Source organism: Myxine glutinosa, chromosome 10 (assembly GCF_964187855.1).
Source record: "Myxine glutinosa chromosome 10, kmMyxGlut1.1, whole genome shotgun sequence".
NCBI classification, from domain to species: Eukaryota; Metazoa; Chordata; class Myxini; order Myxiniformes; family Myxinidae; genus Myxine; species Myxine glutinosa.
The window spans coordinates 41,352,751-41,375,437 of NC_136270.1; the positions used below are offsets into that span (position 1 = coordinate 41,352,751).

Consider the following 22,687-nt stretch of genomic DNA (forward strand, 5'->3'; position numbering starts at 1 on the left):
CCCTTGTGTACTTCGAAGGAGCCAAGTAATGCTCTAGAAAAGTTCATATAAAGGTGCGCCAATTTGATTCATACACCTGCATGAAGAAGTAAAAAAATTTTAACCTATATATGTAGGGTGCCCCTTTGAATGAACTTTTCTAGAGCATTACTTGGTTCCTCCTAAGAACACAAGGGTAGTCCAGCATGCACACGAGATTTTCTTGAATGTCCCTTGTTTTCTATTGTTTGGCATTTTCTCCAAGCTAGGGAATGCCCTTTGTTTTCTATAGTTTGCCACATGGCACATACCATATAAAGGGGCCTTTTCTATGCACCCTGGCATTTTTCCCAATTCACATCACAACACATATTTGATCAAAGCTTTCACATTCACATGCGGGACTGAACTATTATTTTTTTAAAGCATTTCATAAATTCCCCCCATTCAGTTTGGTATTGCAAATTACACGATGAGCTATGGTGAAGCGTCAAATCCAAAAAAGCTGCTACACATTCCTTTCTCGTTGATTGCAGTTTGGATTTATGAGGCAGTTTAGGTTAGGCAGATTTACTTACAGGCAGATTTAGATTTATGAGGCACTACACATTTATTTATGCAGTTTGGATTTATGCCAGGAAGAGGAACGACAGACACGCTTCTTATTGTAAGGCAGTTGCAGGAGAAATACATGAAGAGGATGAAGTTGTTTCTTGGGTTTGTTGATCTGGAGAAAGCATTCGATAGGGTTCTATGCGAAGTAGTGACATGGGCATTGAAGAAGTTAGGAGTGGAGGAATGGTTGATCAGAGTAGTGATGGCAATGTACGAGAGAGAGCGCACAGCTGTAAGGACGAAGGACGGGAACAGTGGTGAGTTTGAGGTGAAGGTGGGAGTGCATCAGGGGTCGGTACTAAGTCCACTACTATTTGTAGCTGTGATGGAGGTGCTGGCTCAGAAAGTAAAGGAGGGTTTACCGTGGGAGTTGTTGTATGCAGATGATCTGGTGTTGATTGCGGAAAGTATGGATGGACTGAAGGAAAAGATGAACAAGTGGAAGGAATGCATGGAGACAAAAGGTCTGAAGGTGAATATCGGAAAGACGAAGGTGATGGCAAGTGGTAAAGCATGTGGTGAGGTGGAAAGAACTGGGAAGTGGCCCTGTGCTGTGTGCAGGAAGGGTGTCGGAGTGAACTCCATTCAATGTACAATGTGCGCTGAGTGGGTTCATCAAAAATGTAGTGGTCTGAGAGGGTCATTAACCAGTGTGGCAGCTACATTCAAATGTAAGGTGTGCACAGAGGGAGCTGCAGATGGAGGAAATGTTGAGTTGTATCTTGGAGACGGCGTTAAGCTGGAAGGTGTGAAAACATTTTGCTACCTCGGAGACGTGCTGAATGGAGAAGGTGGATCAGACTCGGCAATGGTTGCTAGAGTGAGATGTGCATGGAAGAAGTTTCGGGAACTGAGTGGCGTGCTGATGAGGAGGGTTGTCGTTGAAGCTGAAGGGAAAGGTGTATGCTGCATGTGTGAGAAGTGTTATGATTTATGGGAGCGAGACATGGGTAATGAACGTAGAGCAGCAACGAAGGCTGGAAAGGGTGGAAATGCAAATGGTTCGGTGGATGTGCGGAGTATCGTTGAGAGAGAGGAAGACAAATGATGAATTGTGAAAGATGATGGGAATAGAGCCTGTGATTGATGCTGTGAAGAGAAACAGGTTGAGATGGTTTGGTCATGTGTTGAGGAAGGATGAAAGTGACTGGTTGAGAAGAGTGATGGAAATGAATGTATAAGGAAGTAAAGGACGGGGAAGACCGAGAAAGACTTGGCTAAAGATGGTGGAAGAAGAAATGCGGGCAAGGGGGTTAACAAGGGGAGATGCAGAAAATAGGGCAAAATGGAGAAGATTGTCATGGGGACCGCAAGGCTAACCCCCGCTCTAGCAGGGAAAATGGCCTTAAAATGCATGTTGTTTGTGTTTTGTATTCCTTTCTCGTTTAAAAATTAATATTTCACAAACGTTGGATTCAAGTACTTTATTAAATCGTTTAGCATGGTTTTGTACGTTTTCCAAGATCACAAAGTATCAGCAAAAGACTATTGATGGCTGACCAGCAGATGAGCTTTTTAAACAGACCTGAAAAAAGCACACTTCCAAATGTGGCATCAACCAGGGTTCAAACATCTTGCCAGGACCCAAAGCCAGAGCCAAGCATTGCAGGAAACGTTTCGTCCTTTTGATGAATAATTTGCGTATCAATACTTTTCAATGGCTCGAGAGTCAACCGAGAGCTATCTGCACGGCGAGCTTCATCAGGCCACATTGAGAGAAATGCCAATCCACAAATTTTTGCAGAGACAGGTACACAAAGGGATACATGTACCATGTTGACGAGAGAATTTATGTTGGGAAGAGGGAGAGGTTAAACCGTACCGTACAGGACTGACGCATCAAATGCATTTCGTGCAGGATTCTAACCAAATGGAATCCATGCTGTCCTCTCCGCATGACGTGGCCGGCTTAACTGTGACGGAGTACAGTTAGAACAAAAAAAAATTAGAAAGTATTCTGTGCAAATACGTTGGTTCGGCAAGTACTTGGCAAAATGAAATCATTGGCTTTTTGTCACACATCATTTACCCTGCCCAATAAATAAATTTAACCAAAGATGTTTTTCCTGCATTTACCACATTTGCAGACTCGTTAATCATTCAAATCTGGTGTTGGTATCGATACAATTAGCATTAATTTTGTCAAAGTCAAAATTTCACAAAATGTACAGTTTGTACGTTTTAAACAAGATTTACACGACCATTTAAAGGTCACTGTTATCCAAATACGCAGAATCAAATTTACAATATTACAGAGATAGTGCTACACAGGTTGTCAGGCGCAAGCCGCCAGGTGCAGTCCGTTTTTCACCTGAATTCGCACCGCCCGTTTTACTCTCTCCACGACCACTCGTTTCACAGCGCCATCTCGTCCACCCTTCCTGCAAAACTGCTGTTGACCGTTTGAATTTATTTTCCTTTTTTTTAGTCCATGTAAGCTGCCTTTAAATGAGAAAGATGATAAGTAACGTTTGCGTCACATTCAGTAGGTTAGAAGAAATGATGTGCAAGTCTGATTAGTTCGGAAGAGCTGCAGTCAAGTATATTTATGCAGCAGTAGAGTGACCAACACATTGCAGTCCTGAAGACCTGCTGTCAAACAGCCGCGTGTGTGTGTGTGTGTGTGTGTGTGTGTGTGTGTGTGTGTGTGTGTGTGTGTGTGTGTGTGTGTGTGTGTGTGTGCGCGCGCGCATGTGCACAGCACACGGCGCATGTGGGGGGTTGGGGGGGAGAGGGAGTTTTGCATAAGTGCAGCATCTTGGGAGCAAGAACTGGTGTGAAAGTCAGGAAATAACCCTCCACCTAAAAGGACAGTCTGTCAGGGTCATGTGGGATTACAAAAGTTCAAATCAACCAGTCAGAAAGAGGTTGTGGCATCCTCAGCAACCTTCTGTGGAAAACAGTTGGCAGACAATTCATCGTGGCTCGGGTTCTAGCTGTAAGGCCAGAGATGTAATGCCTATGGCTGGACAATTGCAAATACATTTGCTGCAAGAGGATAAAGGTGGAGAGGGAATAAGAACATTAGAAAGTTTGGAAAATAATCTGGGGGTGGACTGGGGAAAGGGGAAGAGGAGGAGCAGGAGGAGCAGGAGGAGGGGAAGGTGAGAGTTTGAGGGGGTGAGGGGAAGGGGGAGGAAAGAGTATCTGCAAATGCACGAGCCAACATCACAAAACATCATCAGTTACACCAGAACGGATGAAGGACTCACGCGGACAAAGAGCAAGACAGAAGAGAAACGGTGAGAGAAATGGCATGATGATGCAAAATGTGTGGTTGACAATTTACTATAATCTGCCCTTCATATATGGCGGCTGCGCTTGTGTGTCGGGGAGTCCAATATGTCGGGACACTGAGCTGCAGCGACACGCTTCCTTCCTGCAGTTCCCTCAAGGTGCAGAGCCATCTCTTCCGAGATGAATGTGTTCAGGTCCATGTCATGCAGGCTTGAACGCCGGCGGGATGAGCCAGACGCCCCGGCACCATGCGTCGGTGACCCAGGGTTTCCCGAGCGCACGCTGATGCCCGCCATGGCGCCGCTTAAGCCTACAACAACACAGGAATGATTGTTGCGATGGTCAAAAACGGCTGGAGCTGTTCGGCTCGAACTACTGAATTTGGTGTGCAAAGGGGAAGATTTGCACATGGGATAAACAGAAATGGTGAGAAAAAGTCAACATCTCGTACAAATACTGTAAATCACACTTGGGTTGGCCTGTTTGGCCTTAACATCTGAATCTAAAGATTATGATGCTGGCAATCCAGATTTAAATCCCATATAGCATTATCGATTTGTCCATTGCGTAATAATGTCATTGTAATTCAGTAAAAGTACAATGACGTCAAATGTCTTTGTCCTGCATGTGATTTAAGCAACACTTCACCAAGAGTTAAATAAATGTTAAATTAAAATGACAAATCACCACACGACCCAAGGCCCAAACATGTCTGGCTGCTGGGGAAGACATCTACCACGAGTGTCAGCGCAAGCAGACATACGATCTTTAAAATAGGCGAAGTTGTCACATCAACCATGTCTTCGAAATTCCGATTTAACAGTTATCCCAAGAGTATCAAAAAAGAACAAAGGTATGCTCCTCCTTCAAAACAATACGCCTGTTTATAAAGGCCCATAAGCCTGCTGTTGGCTTAACGGTTAAGGTGGTTGGCTTGAGACCTCAGGGTCCTGAGTTCAAGCCCCTGTCATTCCGTTGAATTAACAGCAGGTGGCTTGGCTCAGCCTGTCATCCTTCCGAGGTCGGAAAAATGACTAACACCTTAATGAGAAGAATGAGCCATTGGAGTATCCTGCATCCAGGATTGTGCCCAATAGCCGAGAAAACTGCCTCGGCAGCCCTATGCATTTGAAGATGCAAAAGGAGGGTCTCTTAAATGAAGGCCATGTTGTATCAATGAAATCACACTAAAGAGGTACAAATTATATTCACCATCTATCCAAAGATTTTATCCTCGACTCTGATTCTGCAACTGGACCAGACGGCATCAGCCCACGGGTCCTAAAATCCTGCTCTGCCGCTCTTTCACTCCCTCTCTCTGTTCTCTTCACTCTCTCTTTTGCTCAAGGTCATCTGCCATCAGTTTGGAAATCAGCCAACATCACCGCTTTACAGAAAAAAGGTGCAAAAACAGATCCTTGCAACTAAAGACCAATCATCCTGCTCCCAATCATCAGCAAAGTCATGGAACCCATTATTGCTTTGGATATAAAATCCTTCCTCTTCTCCAATGGCTTGATCTCTGATCATCAATTTGGATTCAGACCTGGTCACTCTACCCTGGACATGCTGCTACTTTGGACATGCTGCTTCTGCTGTCTCAACAATGGATGGAGGTCCTCAATGTCAAACAGGAAATTAGAGCTTTGTCCCTTGACATATCACGTGCCTTCAATACGGTCTGGCACCCCGCTCTGCTCACCAAACTCTCCTCCTATGGTATCCATGGAAATCTCCACGCATGGCTTGCGGACTTCCTCTCTGGTCGTAGTCAAAGTGTGGCGCTGAATGGGTTTCTCTTATCTCCCCTTCCTGTTCAGGCTGGAGTTCCCCAAGGTAGTGTTCTGGGCCCTGTGCTTTTTCTGGTCTTCATCAATGATCTCTCCGACTCTCTGGAAAATCCTCTCCATCTCTTTGCTGATGACTCCACTTTCTGCTGAAAAGGCCATCTGGAAAACCCTCCCATCTGCTTTCTCAACAATCCTCTCCAAGAAGTTCTGTCACTCAATCTCTTGGGTCTCACAATCTGCCATGATCTTTCCGGGGAAAACCACATTTCCAATCTGGCCTCCAAAGCCTTCTCCGTCGTGCGAAGTCCTTCCTTGGCACACCTGAGCTCCTCGCCACATACAAGGCTTTCATCCGCAGCTCAATGGAATACTGATCTCCCTCTGGGCCAGTGCTCCTGCCTCACACCCAGCTCGGCTTCACGCTGTTGAAACCAAAGCTTTCAGAATCATTGGATTCTCCCACGATGAAGCTAACTCTGAGAGCCTTTCACTCCCTCACCGCAGGCAGGTTAGTGGTCTTTCTGTCTTCTACCGACTCCTCTCTGGCCGAGCCCCCCCTCCCCCCCAGCCCTGTCTGTACTCTGTACTCCAAATACTCCTGCAGGTCGCACAATATCTGCTTACAACCCTCTTCTGGTGAAACTGCCAAAATCAAGACTCTCTGCTCACCTTCACTCCTTCATTCCTCTTTTCTCCCGCCTCTGGAACAAACTCCCTCACTCTCTTCAATCCCACTCCTCCCTCCAGGTCTTTAAAACAGCTGTTCACCACCATCTCTTATCTTCCCCCATCCAAAACCTTGATCTTTTCTACCCCTGTTAATTCCCTCCAGATCCACTTTTCTGAAGTACCGGCTTCTTTCCTGCAAGTCCTAGCAGTGTCCATGTATTTTATACCTCTCCCACCCCCACTTCCCATGCCTCCCCCCCCCCCCCCAAGCCCTCTCCCTCCCACAGATCTCCCGATGTCCCTGCTCTCAAATGTTGTACTTGTGCGCTTCCCCCTCTCTCCCCATCTTGTCTCCTGCTCCCTTTATTTCGTCTTGTGTGTCAGTTTTTGTTTTTTTTGTCATTAATGTTAGCTCTTACACGAGCCTAAATCTTGTATACAAAAAAAGAACAAAAAAGACCTAATTTACAAGTCGAGCTTGACTCCAATTTTGACCTCCAAGTGTTAACGCCTGAAATCTCCTTGCTTTCCAAGACGATTAGCATACTTGGATCAACGTTCTATCGATTCCATCCTTTTTCCAACTTGACGAAAGTCTACATCATCAATCATATACAATACACAAAAATGATGTTTCAAAAGCTCACATCATCAGCCGTTTACGTTTTGCCATTTATGGACTTGTCATTCACAAGGCCAACCGATTGTGGATGAAATTAAAATGTCACTCACTTATGTGGATAATACAGGTGAGGTATACTTACGTTATTCATCTTATGTTCAATCCCACTCTTCTTGCCACGATTTCAAAAAGCAGGCAGTGCACCACCATCTCATGTCATCCACCATCGCTATCGCTACCCATGATAGCTTCTAAACCGATTAACCCCCTTCTTGCAGGTTACTGTATTCAATCCTCTGCTCTCACTGCTATTTCCTGTTTTGTTCATTCATTCATTCATTTCCTTGCATGTGTCCACCTGGTGTTTTTTGCTTGTGTCACCTCGTTCTTCAATGAACCTAGATTCTATAGACCGAAACTTGTTCTTAAAAACTCCTGTTCTGACAGTTTGTTCAAACATTTTGGTATTCCATGGGCCTCGTGACCTTGGAATTGGCTGACTTCGTTTTATCACTTTGTAAGCCCGTAAACGCACGATATTGTTGAGAAGCGTATGGGTCAGCAAACGTCATTGCTGGGTTTATCAACTTTAAAAATAACCCTTCCCCTCTCCCCCCCAAAAAACGTTTTTTTTTTCAAAGTTATCAACTGTTAAAAATGTTGACACTAAATTTTATTGATGAAATGTACAGTTGTGAAGGGATTAAAAACAGTTAACTTTTTATGTTGGAGTTGCGCGGACCCTCAAAATGGCTTCCTTCAAATATCACCGATTTCTTGAATCAGCACCAATTCTGGAGATTCTAAACAATTTGTTAAATTAGAAGACAGTGTAAAATTTAGTATGCATTTTATCTATACGTTCAATGTAATCGATAAATTGATTTCTTCTTCTTCTTCTTCCATCAGAACGGAATGTTTCAGCCAATTCACATTTTGTAGCATCATTTAGATTTTACGTATCGGCGACTTCATTAAAATCAACGCAACTGGAGCCAAAAAGTACGAAATAAGTTATCAGATTGGTCAATATTGTTGGTCGGCCTGTGCCTGTGCCTGTGCGGAAGCTGATTTGTTAATTATTATTACCCTCGCCAGAGGAGGATATTGCATTCGTGTCCGTTTGTCCGTTTGTTTGTCCGCACAGAATAAATATGATTTTCTCTGCAACTATTAGTCCGATTGACAGGAAATTTTCACCACAGGTGCAACTCCACCTGTATAATTTTTAAATGATAATTATGACTCAATAGGTCACGTGGTACTGGGCGCAATCTTGGAAAAACGGAAAAACTTTGCACCTTTATATCTCCGAAAGCACTGCATAGAAAAAAATTGACACATGGCTCATTGTAAAGAACTCTCCATGGGGAATAACATGTTAATGATGATGTCATAGGTGCCTCCATTATGACGTCATAATTCGACAAGTACAAAACCTCTTCCGATCAAGATATTTGTTGAGCGTCAGAGAAATTGGTGGTGAAAAAAAAATAATGATGACGTCATCGGCCACATGGTTCGGCCGCCATCTTAGAAAAACCGAAAAACTTTGCACCTCTATAGCTCCGAAAGCACGACATAGAAAAAATTGAGACATGGCTCTGTAAAACTCTCTCCATGCGGAATAACATACGTTAATGATGATGTTATAGGTGCCTCCATTATGACGTCATAATTCGACAAGTACAAAACCTCTTCAGATAAAGATGAAATTTGTTGAGCGTCATCTAGAGATAAATTAGTGGTGAAAAAAAAACAATGACGTCATTGGTCACGTGGTTCGGCCGCCATATTTGTTTTAAAACAAAAGCCTTAAAAACCACTAAAACACGTCCTGGCGAGGGTCTGCAATCTCCGATTGCTCTTTCTTGTTTCACTTTCTCTTGGGGCTGTTTTCTGGTTTTATAGCTTAAAATGGCAGAGCTAAAGAGAGGGGTCATTGACAAACCTATAGCTCCTTGGAGTTGAGATGGCCCCGGCACCCACAGCCATAAAAGCGCACCTCACTACGTTCAACAATAAAGGTCAACCATTTACTTTATCAAATTGGCCGTCAATTCAAATACTCGAGAACACTATCATCAAGTTGCTTATCAAGGAAAACTTCAAAACAGTCAAAGTTCACAGGATACTTGTCTGCACAATTTCGCAACATCTTCCACGAAAGTTTTTTATTTTTAAAACTGGCGCAGTGAGTTTAACAATGGCCATGAATTGGTGAGTGATCTTAAGCTTTCTCACATGCAAAGACAAAACGTGTTGAATAGACAATTTGAGAATCACTATACGTTTTACTATATGTGAAATTGCAGGAGAACTGGATGTGTGAGAAACAATAGATTCAGCAAAGTTAGTGCAAAGTGGGTACCAATGACCTTGCATTTGATCAAAAGGCCACTAATGTGGCCATTGCAACAGAGACCTTGGAATGTTACCAGGACGAGGGAGATTTCTTGAAGACAGACATGTGACGAGACCTGGAGGGTTGCTGGTTGGGTCCATCATTTCACGCCAGAGTAAAAGCGAGCCAGCTTGGAACGGAGACATTCCTGGTCCCCACCACGGATAAGATTCAAGGTTCAGTCATCGGCTGGAAAGCTTGTGACAACAGAATTTTGGGACCGAGCGGTTAATTCAGTTGGAATTTCTTGAATGTGGAAAAAACATTAATGCACAGAACTACAAGGACTTGTTATGCACTGTAGTGAGATAAGCAATAATCAGACGATGGCAGGTATGCTGTCTCAGGTTGTGACTTTCAAAACAATGCTCATGCAAATGTGACTACCACTACTCGAGCTGAGATCGATTCTAGATCGTCCCGAGAACTGACTACTCCGCAGAAGTCCGGTTGGTAAGTGCGACAGCGAGAAGCATAATTTTCAGTGATTTTACAAACACGACAGAATAATCTGTGTGAACCTTTCTTCACTTTGGCTTTACATAAACTAAATGGAATTCCTGTTTGGGGATTATTCCAAGTGTTGGTCGAATCTGCAGCTGCTGCTGCTGCTGCCACCTCATTAGAGCAAAGTTTTCCAAACCGGATTTGTCGTGTTTTTCTGTTATATCTCCATCGCTGTGTTGCTGTTTCCGTCCAATTTTCCAAGTGTTAAATCATATCATGTGCTTGCTGTATTTGTCGAATTCGTTTCAGCGATGTTCCAAGGCAGAATTTAGCCACTCCTCAGATAACTGCTGTCTGTGAACATTCTGTGTCCTTTTGCCACAGTGCTCCATGTTTTACTGCTTTCTTCCTCCTCAACGTTATCCCATTTCCCATCCTGGTTTCAAAAAAAACCAAAAAAAAAAACAACGGCACGAGAGCACATACCCCCATCCACCAGGCTGACCAGTTTAGGTTAGATTTCCCCACTGATAGGCCGGATCTGCATCCCCAACTCAACCAAAATCTAATCGGCTTTTTCTTGTTACCTACCCAACACATCCACCAGGTTTTGTCATAACCTGTCCACAGCGTTTTGAAATATCGTATTATGTATGTATTGCTTTTCGTCCTATCTCTTAATGATGAAGAATCGCTGAGGAAATTTTAAAACATCCGGATATGCATCCGGATCTTCACCAACATCAAAATGATCCGTCCTTGTCAAACACCAAACCTGCCCACCAAATTTCTTCCAAATCTGTCCAGAACTTTTTGAGATATCCTACTCACAGACAAATAAAGACAGACAGGTGAAAACATAACCTCCATCCCACCTTCGGTGGCCGAGTTAACAAAAAATAACAACTTTCACTTCACAACTATCTCATTCTCCTTTACCTTCCTTCTGCTGATACTTCCTGATCTCCATTCTTTTTTTTTTACTCCCTTTGCTCAATATCTCCAAATGAAATATTTATTGAATATGAACGCTTCTTCCTTTAAAAGCATTTAAAGACATTTCAAAATGCTTCCACTTCCCATATTTCTCCATCAGGAATACCCAACGTGTTCTTCACCACAATGTATTGCTATTCTTGTTCTTCAAAAAGATTGTTTTCCAAAACTGTCTGTCAGCTAAGCATTTGGTCCACAAACCCTCCTCCCGCACCTATGGAATCATCTTTATCCATGCCATCAGCAAAAATTCTTACCTTCCATCCCATGATCTTTTGATCAATTTGGGAATTTCAAATCAGCATCCCTCCACTTCATGTTCCCTTTCCATTCAGCCACCCCCTTCAAAACCTTCATTCCACACCCCCCCCCCCCCTTCTGCCTCACCCCGCAAAGTCTTCCCACCCCCCTCCCGGTTCTGCACCCTCCAAAGTCCTCCTCCCAACCTTAAATACGTGGACCTCAAACAACCAGGGTCTCCGCCCAAACTGACAGATCTCTCAATCTAGGCCGCTGCTGATAAACTGAACATCATCTGTTTAACAGAATCCTTCCTCCCGCAGGCTGTCCCTGATTCTTTAGTGTCTTTTCTCAGCTATTGTCGTCTCCAATTTCATAGGCCTGAACCCTGCCATGATGTTGGGTTGCACTTTACATCAACAACTTTCTCACTGTTCTTGTACTGATCTTGCACCTCCCAGCCCCCAGGAGTACCTTTGGTTGCAACTTACACTCTGCTTCCATTTCCAAAAAGTGACGACGCCATCTACATTTCTCTCAATCAACATGGACCAACCACTCATCCTTTAACCACTCATCCCAAATCTCTCTTCCTCATATGTAGCAATTTAAATTGTTACTAACGAACTTGTGTTGGCACTTCTGCGATTCCATCTGAACGTTCCGACCCGGATTTATCTCAATGGCAAACCATCCCTTTTTGCCTTGGTGATAACAAACTTCCCTGAAAATGACTCCGGCTCTTCCTCTTTTCCAATTGGTTAATCTGATCATATGCTTGTGAGAGTCACTCTCTCTCTGACTATTCTCAGAGAGCTGCCTCAACACCGCAGAATCTGGCAGTTCACTCAGGCAGATTTGGCAGGGACTGCAAGCAGCCATCTCTATTCAGGACTGGTCTCCTATAGCTACTGTGCCTGATATCAACTCAGCCTGTGAATTCTTCCACAGAAACCTACTCTCTCTCTTATGGGCAGATTCATCCAATCTAGTCTTCAGTTATCTGACCCTTCTGCTTGCCCATAGCACACAGAATCATATGATGAGGCAGATGCTCTAAAGCAACTTACCTTCTCTTCCCCGAAAGCAAACCCGACTGAAAGCAATCTCAGTTCAATCCAAAGCCCGCAACAAGTGTGTCCACTCTCAAGACAGCCAGCCAGAAAACAATACATCTCCAACCTCAAGATTGAACTTTCAAAGTTGTCTTCCTCCTCGAAAACCTGGTGGTGCCTTGTTTAGTCTGCTTCTGGAATAAGCACCCCCTCCATCCCTTCAAATGGCACCACAGCAGGCTCCGATCGTAAGAAGGCCAAATGCCTCAATTCTGTTCGCCTCCAAATATTGCTTCCCCAACCCCTTGCTCTCTGTACACACCCTATCCTATTGCACCCAACTGCGCCTGGACTGTGCATTCTACCCAGTTGCACCCAACAGTTCCTTTGCCTACCCAGTCGTATAAACTGATCCTGGACACTGCACTCTACCCAGGCGCACCCAACTGCTCCTGGCCTCTGCATGCTAACCCAGGTGTACCCACACAACTACTGCGTCTATTGTACCTGATAAGGTGGGAGAAGTTTCTGGCAACCCTAAACTCTGATTCTGCAACTGGACTGGATGACATTAGCTCAGCCCTAAAAACCTCCTGTTACCCTTGCACATCCTCTTTCTGCTATTTTCATCCTATCATTCCCCTTCTCCCCTCCTCCCCACTTCCCCACCACTCCTCCCCAGGGCCTTTTTCCATCTCCTTGGTAATCAATAAACATCAATGCATCACAAACTAGAACGGCACTTGGTAGAGTGCATCCATCTGAACAGTTTAGATTTTGTATCCCACTGATAAGCCGGATCTGAATCCAGAACTCAACTCAAATCGATTCGGCTTGTTCTCATCACCTATCCAACTCATCCACCTACTAGAACGGATGCTGTAGACACAACATGCATTTTAAAAGGCCATTTTCCCTGCTAGAGCGGGGGTTAGCCTTGCGGTCCCCATGACAATCTTCTCCATTTTGCCCTATTTTCTGCATCTCTCCTTGTTAACCCCCTTGCCCGCATTTCTTCTTCCACAATCTTTAGCCAAGTCTTTCTCGGTCTTCCCCGTCCTCTGCTTCCTTCTACATTCATTTCCATCACTCTTCTCAACCAGTCACTTTCATCCTTCCTCAACACATGACCAAACCATCTCAACCTGTTCCTCTTCACAGCATCAATCACAGGCTCTATTCCCATCATCTTTCGCAATTCATCATTTGTCTTCCTCTCTCTCAACGATACTCCGCACATCCGTCGAACCATTCGCATTTCCACCCTTTCCAACCTTCGTTGCTGCTCTACGTTCATTACCCATGTCTCGCTCCCATAAATCATAACACTTCTCACACATGCAGCATACACCTTTCCCTTCAGCTTCAACGACACTCCCCTCCTCATCAGCACGCCACTCAGTTCCCGAAACTTCTTCCATGCACATCTCACTCGAGCAACCGTTGCCGAGTCTGATCCACCTTCTCCATTCAGCATGTCTCCGAGGTAGCAAAATGTTTCACACCTTCCAGCTTCACGCCGTCTCCAAGATCCAACTCAACATCTCCTCCATCTGCAGCTCCCTCTGTGCACACCTTACACTTGAATGTAGCTGCCGCACTGGTTAATGACCCTCTCAGACCACTACATTTTTGATGAACCCACTCAGCGCACATTGTACATTGAATGGAGTTCACTCCGACACCCTTCCTACACACAGCACAGGGCCACTTCCCAGTTCTTTCCACCTCACCACATGCTTTACCACTTGCCATCACCTTCGTCTTTCCGATATTCACCTTCAGACCTTTTGTCTCCATACATTCCTTCCACGTGTTCATCTTTTCCTTCAGTCCATCCATACTTTCCGCAATCAACACCAGATCATCTGCATACAACAACTCCCACGGTAAACCCTCCTTTACGTTCTGAGCCAGCACCTCCATCACAGCTACAAATAGTAGTGGACTTGGTACCGACCCCTGATGCACTCCCACCTTCACCTCAAACTCACCACTGTTCCCGTCCTTCGTCCTTACAGCTGTGCGTGCTCTTTTGTACATTGCCATCACTACTCTGATCAACCATTCCTCCACTCCTAACTTCCTCAATGCCCATGTCAATACTTTGCGTGGAACCCTATCGAATGCTTTCTCCAGATCAACAAACCCAAGAAACAACTTCTTCCTCTTCTCCATGTACTTCTCCTGCAACTGCCTCACAATGAAAAGCGCGTCTGTCGTTCCTCTTCCTGGCATGAATCCAAACTGCATTTCGTCGATCTTCACTTTCTTCCTTATCCTCCTCTCCAACACCCTTTCCAAGACTTTCATTCCATGCTCCAATAACTTTATCGCTCGGTACGAGCCACACTCCAGAGGGTCACCTTTCCCCTTGTATAGAGGGACGAGGGTACTCAGTTCCCAATCCACTGGAATGCGGCCTTCTTTCACCACCAGATTACAGACCTTGCTGGAGAGTGGACAGATGCTGTAGAGTGGACAAAAATGAAAACATCAATGCAAAGTCATGTAATAAGGTGTTGGGCCACTGCGTGCGGCCGATACGGCCTGTATGTATCGTGGCATAGAGTCCACCAGCGTCTGGAACTCTGCAGAAGAGATGCGGCACCATTCTTCCACAAGAAAGACAACAAACTCACACCCGTTTGATGGAGGTGGAAAATGCTGTCACAGGGGTCGTTCCAGAATATCCCACAAATGCTTGATTGGGTTCAGATCTGGTGACTGAGAATGCCATGCCAAATGGATAATATCAGTGTCCTGCTCACCAAAACATTGGGTGACCACATGTGCTCTGTGGATGAGGGCTCGCCTCTTGCAGCCATAATTATAGTCAACTAGGCCTGTGCAGCATTTTTATACATGACCTTAAGCATGCTGGGATGTTATTCGTTTAACACATGGGCCACATCTGTATGGAAGCCCTTGCTTGTTGTCCCTCATTTACCCTGGTGTTTCCATTTTTTTTGTCCACTACTTCTAGTTGTGTCATGACCCATCCACAACTTTTTAAAATATAATAATAATAATAATAATAATAATAATAATAATGCATTTATTTTATATAGCGCTTTTCAGGAAGCCCAAAGACGCTTTGACAGAGTGCAAAACATAACGCATAGCAAAACATAAAGACAATTGCAAAAAAAGAAGAATCAATAGGGAAATATTCAAAGCACAAAGGAGGGAGAAGGAGAGGAGATAGTCAGGGGTTAGATGCTGTGGGTTAAATGTTGAATGCAGTGTTGAACAGGTGGGTCTTGAGTGATGTTTTGAATGTGGTGAGTGAGGAGGAGTCTCTGATGGTGTGAGGTAGCGAGTTCCAGAGGGTGGGAGCAGCGATGGAGAAGGCCCTGTCCCCCCAGGATCTAAATTTGGTCCGGATGGGGGGGGTCAGGAGGTTGGTACCAGCAGAGCGGAGGTTGCGGGTGGGAGTGTGTCTGGAGAGGAGGTCAGCCAGGTAGGATGGGGCCAGGTTATGGAGGGCTTTGTAGGTCAAGAGGAGGATTTTGTACTGGATTCTCTGGGAGATGGGGAGCCAGTGAAGCTTGTAAAGGACGGGGGTGATGTGGTCACGGGTCCGGGAATGGGTGAGTAGACGGGCAGCGGAGTTCTGAATGTATTGGAGTTTATTGGTGATTGTTGAGGGTGAACCATAAAGGAGGCTATTGCAGTAGTCCAGACGGGAAGTGATGAAGGCGTGGATGAGGGTTTCTGCAGCCACAGAGGAGAGGGATGGACGGAGACGGGCGATGTTTTTCAGGTGGAAGAAGGCTGTCTTTGTGATCTGTTTAGTGTATTTGTCGAAGGAGAGGGTTTGGTCAAAGATGATGCCAAGATTCCGGATGTGAGGGGAGGTGGACACTGGGAAACCGTCGATGTTGAGGGCAAAGTTATGGGTGGACTTGGTGAGCGTTTTTGGGCCAATGATGATTATTTCAGATTTATCACAGTTAAGTTTGAGGAAGTTGATTTGAAGCCAGGATTTTATTTCAGTGATGCAGTTTGTCAGGATAGAGTGGGTGGCGGTGGAGATGGACTTGGTGGAGATGAAAAGCTGGATGTCATCGGCGAAGCAGTGGAATTGGAGACCATGACGGCGGATTAAGTGACCGAGGGGGGACAGGTAAAGGATAAAGAGGAGGGGGCCAAGAACTGAACCTTGGGGGACACCTTGGGGGAGGGGAGCAGTGGGGGATTTGCAGTTATTGATGGAGATGAACTGACGTCTGTCAGAGAGGTATGATTTAATCCAAGAGAGGGCAGTGCCGGTAATGTTAAAGGTGGTTTCAAGTCGGGTGAGGAGGATGGTGTGATCGATGGTGTCAAAGGCAGCGCTGAGGTCGAGGAGGATGAGAATGTTGAGGTTGCCAGCATCAGAGGAGAGGAGAAGGTCGTTGGTGATTTTGAGGAGAGCAGTTTCAGTACTGTGGTTGGACCGGAATCCGGATTGGAATGTTTCATACAGGTTATTGGCAGAGAGGTGATGCTTGAGTTGAGTGGCTACAGCGCGTTCCAAAACCTTTGACAGAAAGGGTAGGTTGGAGATGGGTCTGAAGTTATTTAGGGTGTCAGGGTTTAGTCCAGGTTTTTTCAGAATGGGGGTAACAGCAGCAATTTTGAGGGATGGTGGGACGATGCCTGTAGACAGGGAGGAGTTTATTGTTGCAATGATAAGTGGAGAAAGAGCAGGAAGGGAGGCCTTGACAAAGCTGGAGGGGATGGGGTCAAGAGTGCAGGTGGCAGTTTTCATTCCGATGAGGAGTTCAGAGAGGTCAGTAGGGGAGACTGGGGAGAATTGAGACAGGGGATGGCAGGATAAGGGGGGGCAGGTGGTTTGAGGGGGAGCGGGTGCGGCGGTGGTCAAGCTGTTGTAGATGTTTTCAATTTTGCGTTGGAAGAATGAAAGGAAGGAGATGCAGTTGTCTATTGTGAATGACTGGGTGGTGGTGTTCAGGGGGCTGAGGAGTTTGTTTATTGTAGAGAAGAGTGCTTTTGGGTTTCCGGAGCCAGAGTGGATAATTTGAGAGTAGTAGGCGGAGCGGGCGCGGGAGAGGGCATCTTTATAGTGTTGTATGTGGTCCTTGTAGGCCTGGGAGTGAACTGTGAGACCTGTTTTATTGCGGAGTCTTTCAAGTTGGCGAGCACGAGTTTTCATTAGGCGGAGCTCAGGGGTAAACCAGGGAGCAGAATGGGTGAAAGAAACTGTTTTGGTTTTTATAGGCGCAATTTGGTCAAGGCAGGAAGAGAGAGTGTGGTTGTAGTAGTCAGTGAGGTCAGAAGGGGTGTGGAGGTCAACGAAGGGAGAAGTGGACATTTTTTCAGAGAGGGTCGATGAGAATGAGGCAGGTGAAAAAGCGTTTAGCTTACGGAAGTTGATAGTGCGATAATGCCTTGGTGCTGGGGTGGGGATGTTGATGGTCAGAGTGATGGCTAGGTGGTCAGAGAGAGTGAGGTCGGAGCCAGAGAGATGGTGCAAAATTAGTCCAGTAGAGCAGACAAGGTCCAAAATGTGACCACGGTTATGGGTAGGAAAGTTGACATGTTGAGTGAGGTTAAAGCAGGTGAGTAAATCAGTGAAGTCAGTGGTTAGCGTGGAGTCAGTGGAGTCCATGTGGATATTGAAATCACCAAGGAGGAGGATTGAGGGGGAGAGGGAACATAGCTGGGTCAGAAAGTAGGAGAAGTCAGACAGGAATGATGGGTGTGGTTTGGGAGGGCGGTAGACAACAGCCATGACTGACTGTGTGTGACCAGAGAGTTTAAAAGCCAGGTGTTCAAATGATGGAGCAGATGAGATGGAGATGAGGTTGGTCTTGATGTCTTGTCGGTGAATAACGGCAATTCCACCACCTCGGCCCTCCGAGCGTGGTTTATTGATGTAAGAATATCCATTGGGTGTGGTGAGGTTGAGCGTGTAGTAGTCCAGTGGTTGTTGCCAGGTCTCAGTGAGACAGAGAAAGTCCAGTTTATTTTCCAGGATGTAGTCGTTCAGGATGAGGCATTTGTTGTTGAGGGACCGGGTATTGAACAGGGTGAGCTTGATGTTGTTTTGTACGGCGGGTATGAATCCAGGTGATTTGGCCAGGGTTCGCAGACAGGAGGTGCGATTTTGTGCGTTGTTGTGACCAGGTGTGTTGGGACGATGAGTGGGAGTGCGCTGAGCCGACCAGAGGATGGGGATGGAGTGACCTGATTGTAAATAAACAAACTTACGACCGGAGCCACGGTGAATGTACCTGGGTCGACGCAGGAGTCCATTCGATCTGATTGCAGAGATGCATGATGGGGTGGAGCGGGTTTTAAGCAGGAGAAGCCTTGCGGCAGAGTACCGCAGAGCCATGCCAGCAGGAGCGAAGGCAAAGCGAGCACGCGGCCAAGGGTGAGGAGGCGAAACAATCGACACAACCAACGGGAGTGGGCCCGAGGAAACAGCGATGGAGCCGAGCAGGTGAAGCCCGGAGCAGCAGAGCAGAGCCGGGACCGCGCAGAGGAAGACTCAATGGCCATAAATCCGCCACGACCACCAGGAAAGCAAGACACGGACAATGGTCCAGTCAGAGAAGCGGCGAGCAAACGACGCCAGCGTCCTCTCACGACCGGACCGGAAAACGGAAGTGTTTGTTATATCGTTTCACGATATAACAAATATCACGGTATATATCGTTTTTGGCCTGATTTCTCAATGGTGAAGAATCACTTTAAAACCTCAAGTACCTGGATCCGGATCTTCACCAAAATCGAAGCATTTCATCCTTATCACACATCCAACCTAGGCACTAAGTGTAGTCCAAATCCGTCCACAACCTTGAGATATCATGATGCACATCGCTTTTGGCCCAATCTCTCAATGGTGAAGAATTACTTTTAAAAAAAAATAGTGTCCAGATTCAGATCTTCCAAAAAAAATCAAATCAATTCGTCCTTGTCACACCTGTCGATTCATACCTTTTCACCAATTCATACAAATGTATACCAATTTCATACCAATGAATTCATAGTGCACCAATTCATACCTATCGATCGAATTTCATCCGAATCCATCCACAACTTTTTGAGATATCCTGCTCATACACAAACAAACAGACACCCCACAAAACATTACCTCCATCCAACTTCAGTGGTGAAGGTAATTAGAACAGCACCCAGAGCGCATACCTCCACCAGGCTGAACAGTTTACCTTTTGTATCCCACTGATAGGCCGGATCTGGATTTGGACCTGAACCAAAATCAAATCGATTCATCCTTGTAATCGTAATTCGTAATCCCTTAAAAAATTATTGGATCAGGATCTTCACCAAAATCTAATCAATTCCTTGTCAAACACCCAACCTGTACATCAAATTTGGGCTGAATTAGTCTACAACTTTTTGAGGAATGGTGCAATATATCCTTTTTGCACCATACCTCAAAACATCTCTCAATGGTGAAGAATCATTTTAAAATTATAGTATCCAAATCCTGACAAAAAATGTGTTTTGCTATCAGTGGCCCATCACCAACATACACAAAAATATTCAGAATGATTTCTTCAAAACTGTGGACAGAAATAGCTCCTTAGGAGACTGATGGATATTGGATATTTCCCCACGCTTTCTGAGAATATTTTGAAATACTTGATCTGAATTTGAGTTGAACGCCCCATTTTCAGCCTCTTATTTGGGCAGCACAACCACATAAGACCGTACTGTTCTGATGTATCATGCCAAATTTGGTCCATATCGCTCAGGTAGTTTGTGAGGAAAAGATGTGTTCGTCAAATGTTAACTGAGGTAGTTTGTGAGGAAAAGATGTGTTAGTCAAATGTTAACGGACGTACACGTATAGCCGGACACCGTGACCCACTCAAGGAGGTTATTTCCAAGAAATATTCCACAATAGTCTAAAAATAATGCGACAAACAAACAAGCAGACGCTGCAGACGAACATACTTGGTAAACTACTTTCGCCAAATAAGAAACAGACAACCAGACAGGGGTGTAAACAATTTCTGTCCATCATGAGTGGCGGAGGTAAAAAGTTGCCAAAAACCGATCCCCTTGACTACAGAACTATGAGCTTACTTCTAATAATCAGCAAGGTCATGGAATCCATTATTGTTTCGGATATCAAATCCTTCCTCTTCTTCAATGGCTTGATTGCTGATCATCAATTTGGATTCAGACCAGGACATTCAACTCTGGACATGCTGCTTCTGCTGTCTCAACAATGGATGGAGGTCCTCAATGCCAAACAGGAAATCAGAGCTGTCTCCCATGACATATCTCGTGCCTTAGATACGGTCTGGCACCCCACCCTGCTCACCAAACGCTCCTCTTATGGTATCCATGGAAACCTCCCCACATGGCTTGCGGACTTCCTCACCGGTCATGTGGCCCTGAATGGAATTCTCTCATCTCCCCTTCCTGTTCAGGCTGGAGTTCCTCAAGGCGGTGTTCTGGGCCCTGTGCTTTTTCTGGCCGTCATCAATGATCTCTCTGACTTTCTGGAAAATCCTCTCTATCTCTTTGCTGATGACTCCACTCTCTGCCACTTCAAATCTCAACCCTCAGATCGGCAGGCAGCAGCCTGCTCACTCTCTGCAGACCTGGACAAAATCACAAACTGGTCAAACAATTGGAACATGTCTCAATCCTGACAAATCTCACACTCTATGTCTCTCTGAAAAGGCCATCTGGAAAACTCTCCCATCTACTTTCTCAAAAATCGTCTCCAAGAGGTTCTGTCACTCGAGCTTTTGGGTTTCACTATCTGCCATGATCTTTCCTGGGAAAATGACATTTCCAAGCTGTCCTCCAAAGCCAGTCGCCCACTGGGCATCCTCCATCGTGCGAAGTCCTTCCTTCGCACACCTGAGCTCCTCACCACATAAAAAGCTTTCATCCGCAGCTTGACGTAATACTGCTCTCCACTCTGAGCTGGTGCTCCTGCCTCACGCTGCTGAAACCAAAGCCTCCAGGATCATAGGTATCTCCAGCGTGGAAGCAGATTCTGGGGACCTTTCACTCACTCACCACAGGCAGGTTGGTGGTCTTTCTGTCTTCTCCCGGCTCCTCTCCGGCTTAGCTCCCCCAGCTTTGTCCCCAAAATATTCCTTCAGGTCGCATAAGATCTGCCAGTAACCCTCTTCTGGTGAAACTGCCAAAATAAAGACTCTCTGCCCACCTTCACTCTTTCATTCATCTTTTCTCCCGCCTCTGGAACAAACTCCACACTCTTCAATCCCACTCCTCCCTCCAGGTCTTCAAAACAGCTGTTCACCACCATCTCTTATCCCCATCCAAAACCTTGATCTTTTCTACCCCCGTTAATTCACCCCAGATCCACCTTTTTGAAATACCGTCTTCTTTCCTGGAAGTCCTAGTAGTGTGTGCATTTGCTTTATACCTCTCCCACCCCCCTTCCGCTGCCCCCTCCCCCCAAGCCCTCTCCCTCCCACAGATCTCCTGATGTCCCTGTTCTCTACTGTTGTACTTGTGTGCTTCCCCCTCTCTCCCCATCTTGTCTCCCGCTCCCTTTATTAAACGTTTCATGTGCCGTTGATGGTTTTTGTGATTAATGTTAGCTCTTACACGAGCCTCGATCTTGTATACAAAAAAATAAAAAATAATAAAAACGAACTTCCTCTACTCGTAGTGTGGCCAACGTGCGACTCTCACAAAATGTTTTCGTCTCTTCACCCTGTTAAGACTGCAGGGCCCCAAGGCAGTGTTCTGAGCGTAGTCCTATCCGTAATCCTAATCTTCATTAACGATCGCTCTGACCCTCTGTAAAATCCCCTTTATCTGCTGACGAGTTCACCCTCTGCCGAGATATCCCTCATCCTTCAGACAGACAGGCAGGCAGCAGCCTCTTCCCTCTCTTCAGACCTTGATGAAATAACAAGCTGGTCAAACTCTTCGAATACCTCTTTCAATCCTGACAAATCTCACGCTGTTACCCTCACTCTGTCTCCGAAAGGACTGTTTAATACTCCTGCCCACACCCCCATCTACTTTCTTAACAGCCCTCTTGAGGATGTTCAGTCACTCAAACTCCTGGGTCTCACCATCAGCCAATGATCTTCCTTGGGCAGAGCATATTTCAAAGTTCGCATCCAAAGCCAGCCGCCAACTGGGCCTCCTCCATTGTATAAAGTTTTTTTTCATGGCACAATTGGAATCTCCTTCGATGAAGTTGAGTTTATTGGCCCATCACTTCATCAGACAGGTTGTTGGTCTCTCTGTCTTCCACCACCTCGTTTATGGTCACGAACCTTCTGCTCTTTCTGTGCTTTCCCCCTCCCAGGTTTCTGCAGGGCACACATGGTCCACCATCAACCCCCTTCTGGAGAAACTCCCAAAACCCAGAGTCACTGTTCACCTCCACGCATTTGTTCCTCTTTTCCTCACTTGTGGAACCAACCTCCACATTCTCTTCAATCTCACTCTTTCCTCCAGGGCTTCAAGACAGCTATTAATCACCATCTCAGATCATCCCCAATCGAAAACCATGATATGTTCTACCCTCGTTAATCCCCTTCCCCTCCCACACCCACCTCCTTTCAAAACGGTCTTTTTTTACGAGTGTTTGATTCTGTATTAATTTTGCCCACCCCATGTGTCCTCCCATACCCCTCATTCCTCCCCA

The 22,687-nt window shown here is 45.6% G+C and overlaps 1 protein-coding gene across 1 annotated transcript in view; it reads right to left on the minus strand.

The window, feature by feature from the left end:
- Positions 1-2,003: 2,003 nt before the first annotated feature.
- HAPSTR1 (HUWE1 associated protein modifying stress responses) overlaps positions 2,004-22,687 on the minus strand; it is a 70,753-nt gene continuing 50,069 nt past the window's right edge. The window contains exon 4 of the mRNA XM_068127511.2: positions 2,004-4,141. Coding sequence (XP_067983612.1) covers positions 3,897-4,141 — 245 coding nt within the window. The 3' untranslated portion in view covers positions 2,004-3,896. The remainder of the gene's footprint in view (positions 4,142-22,687) is intronic.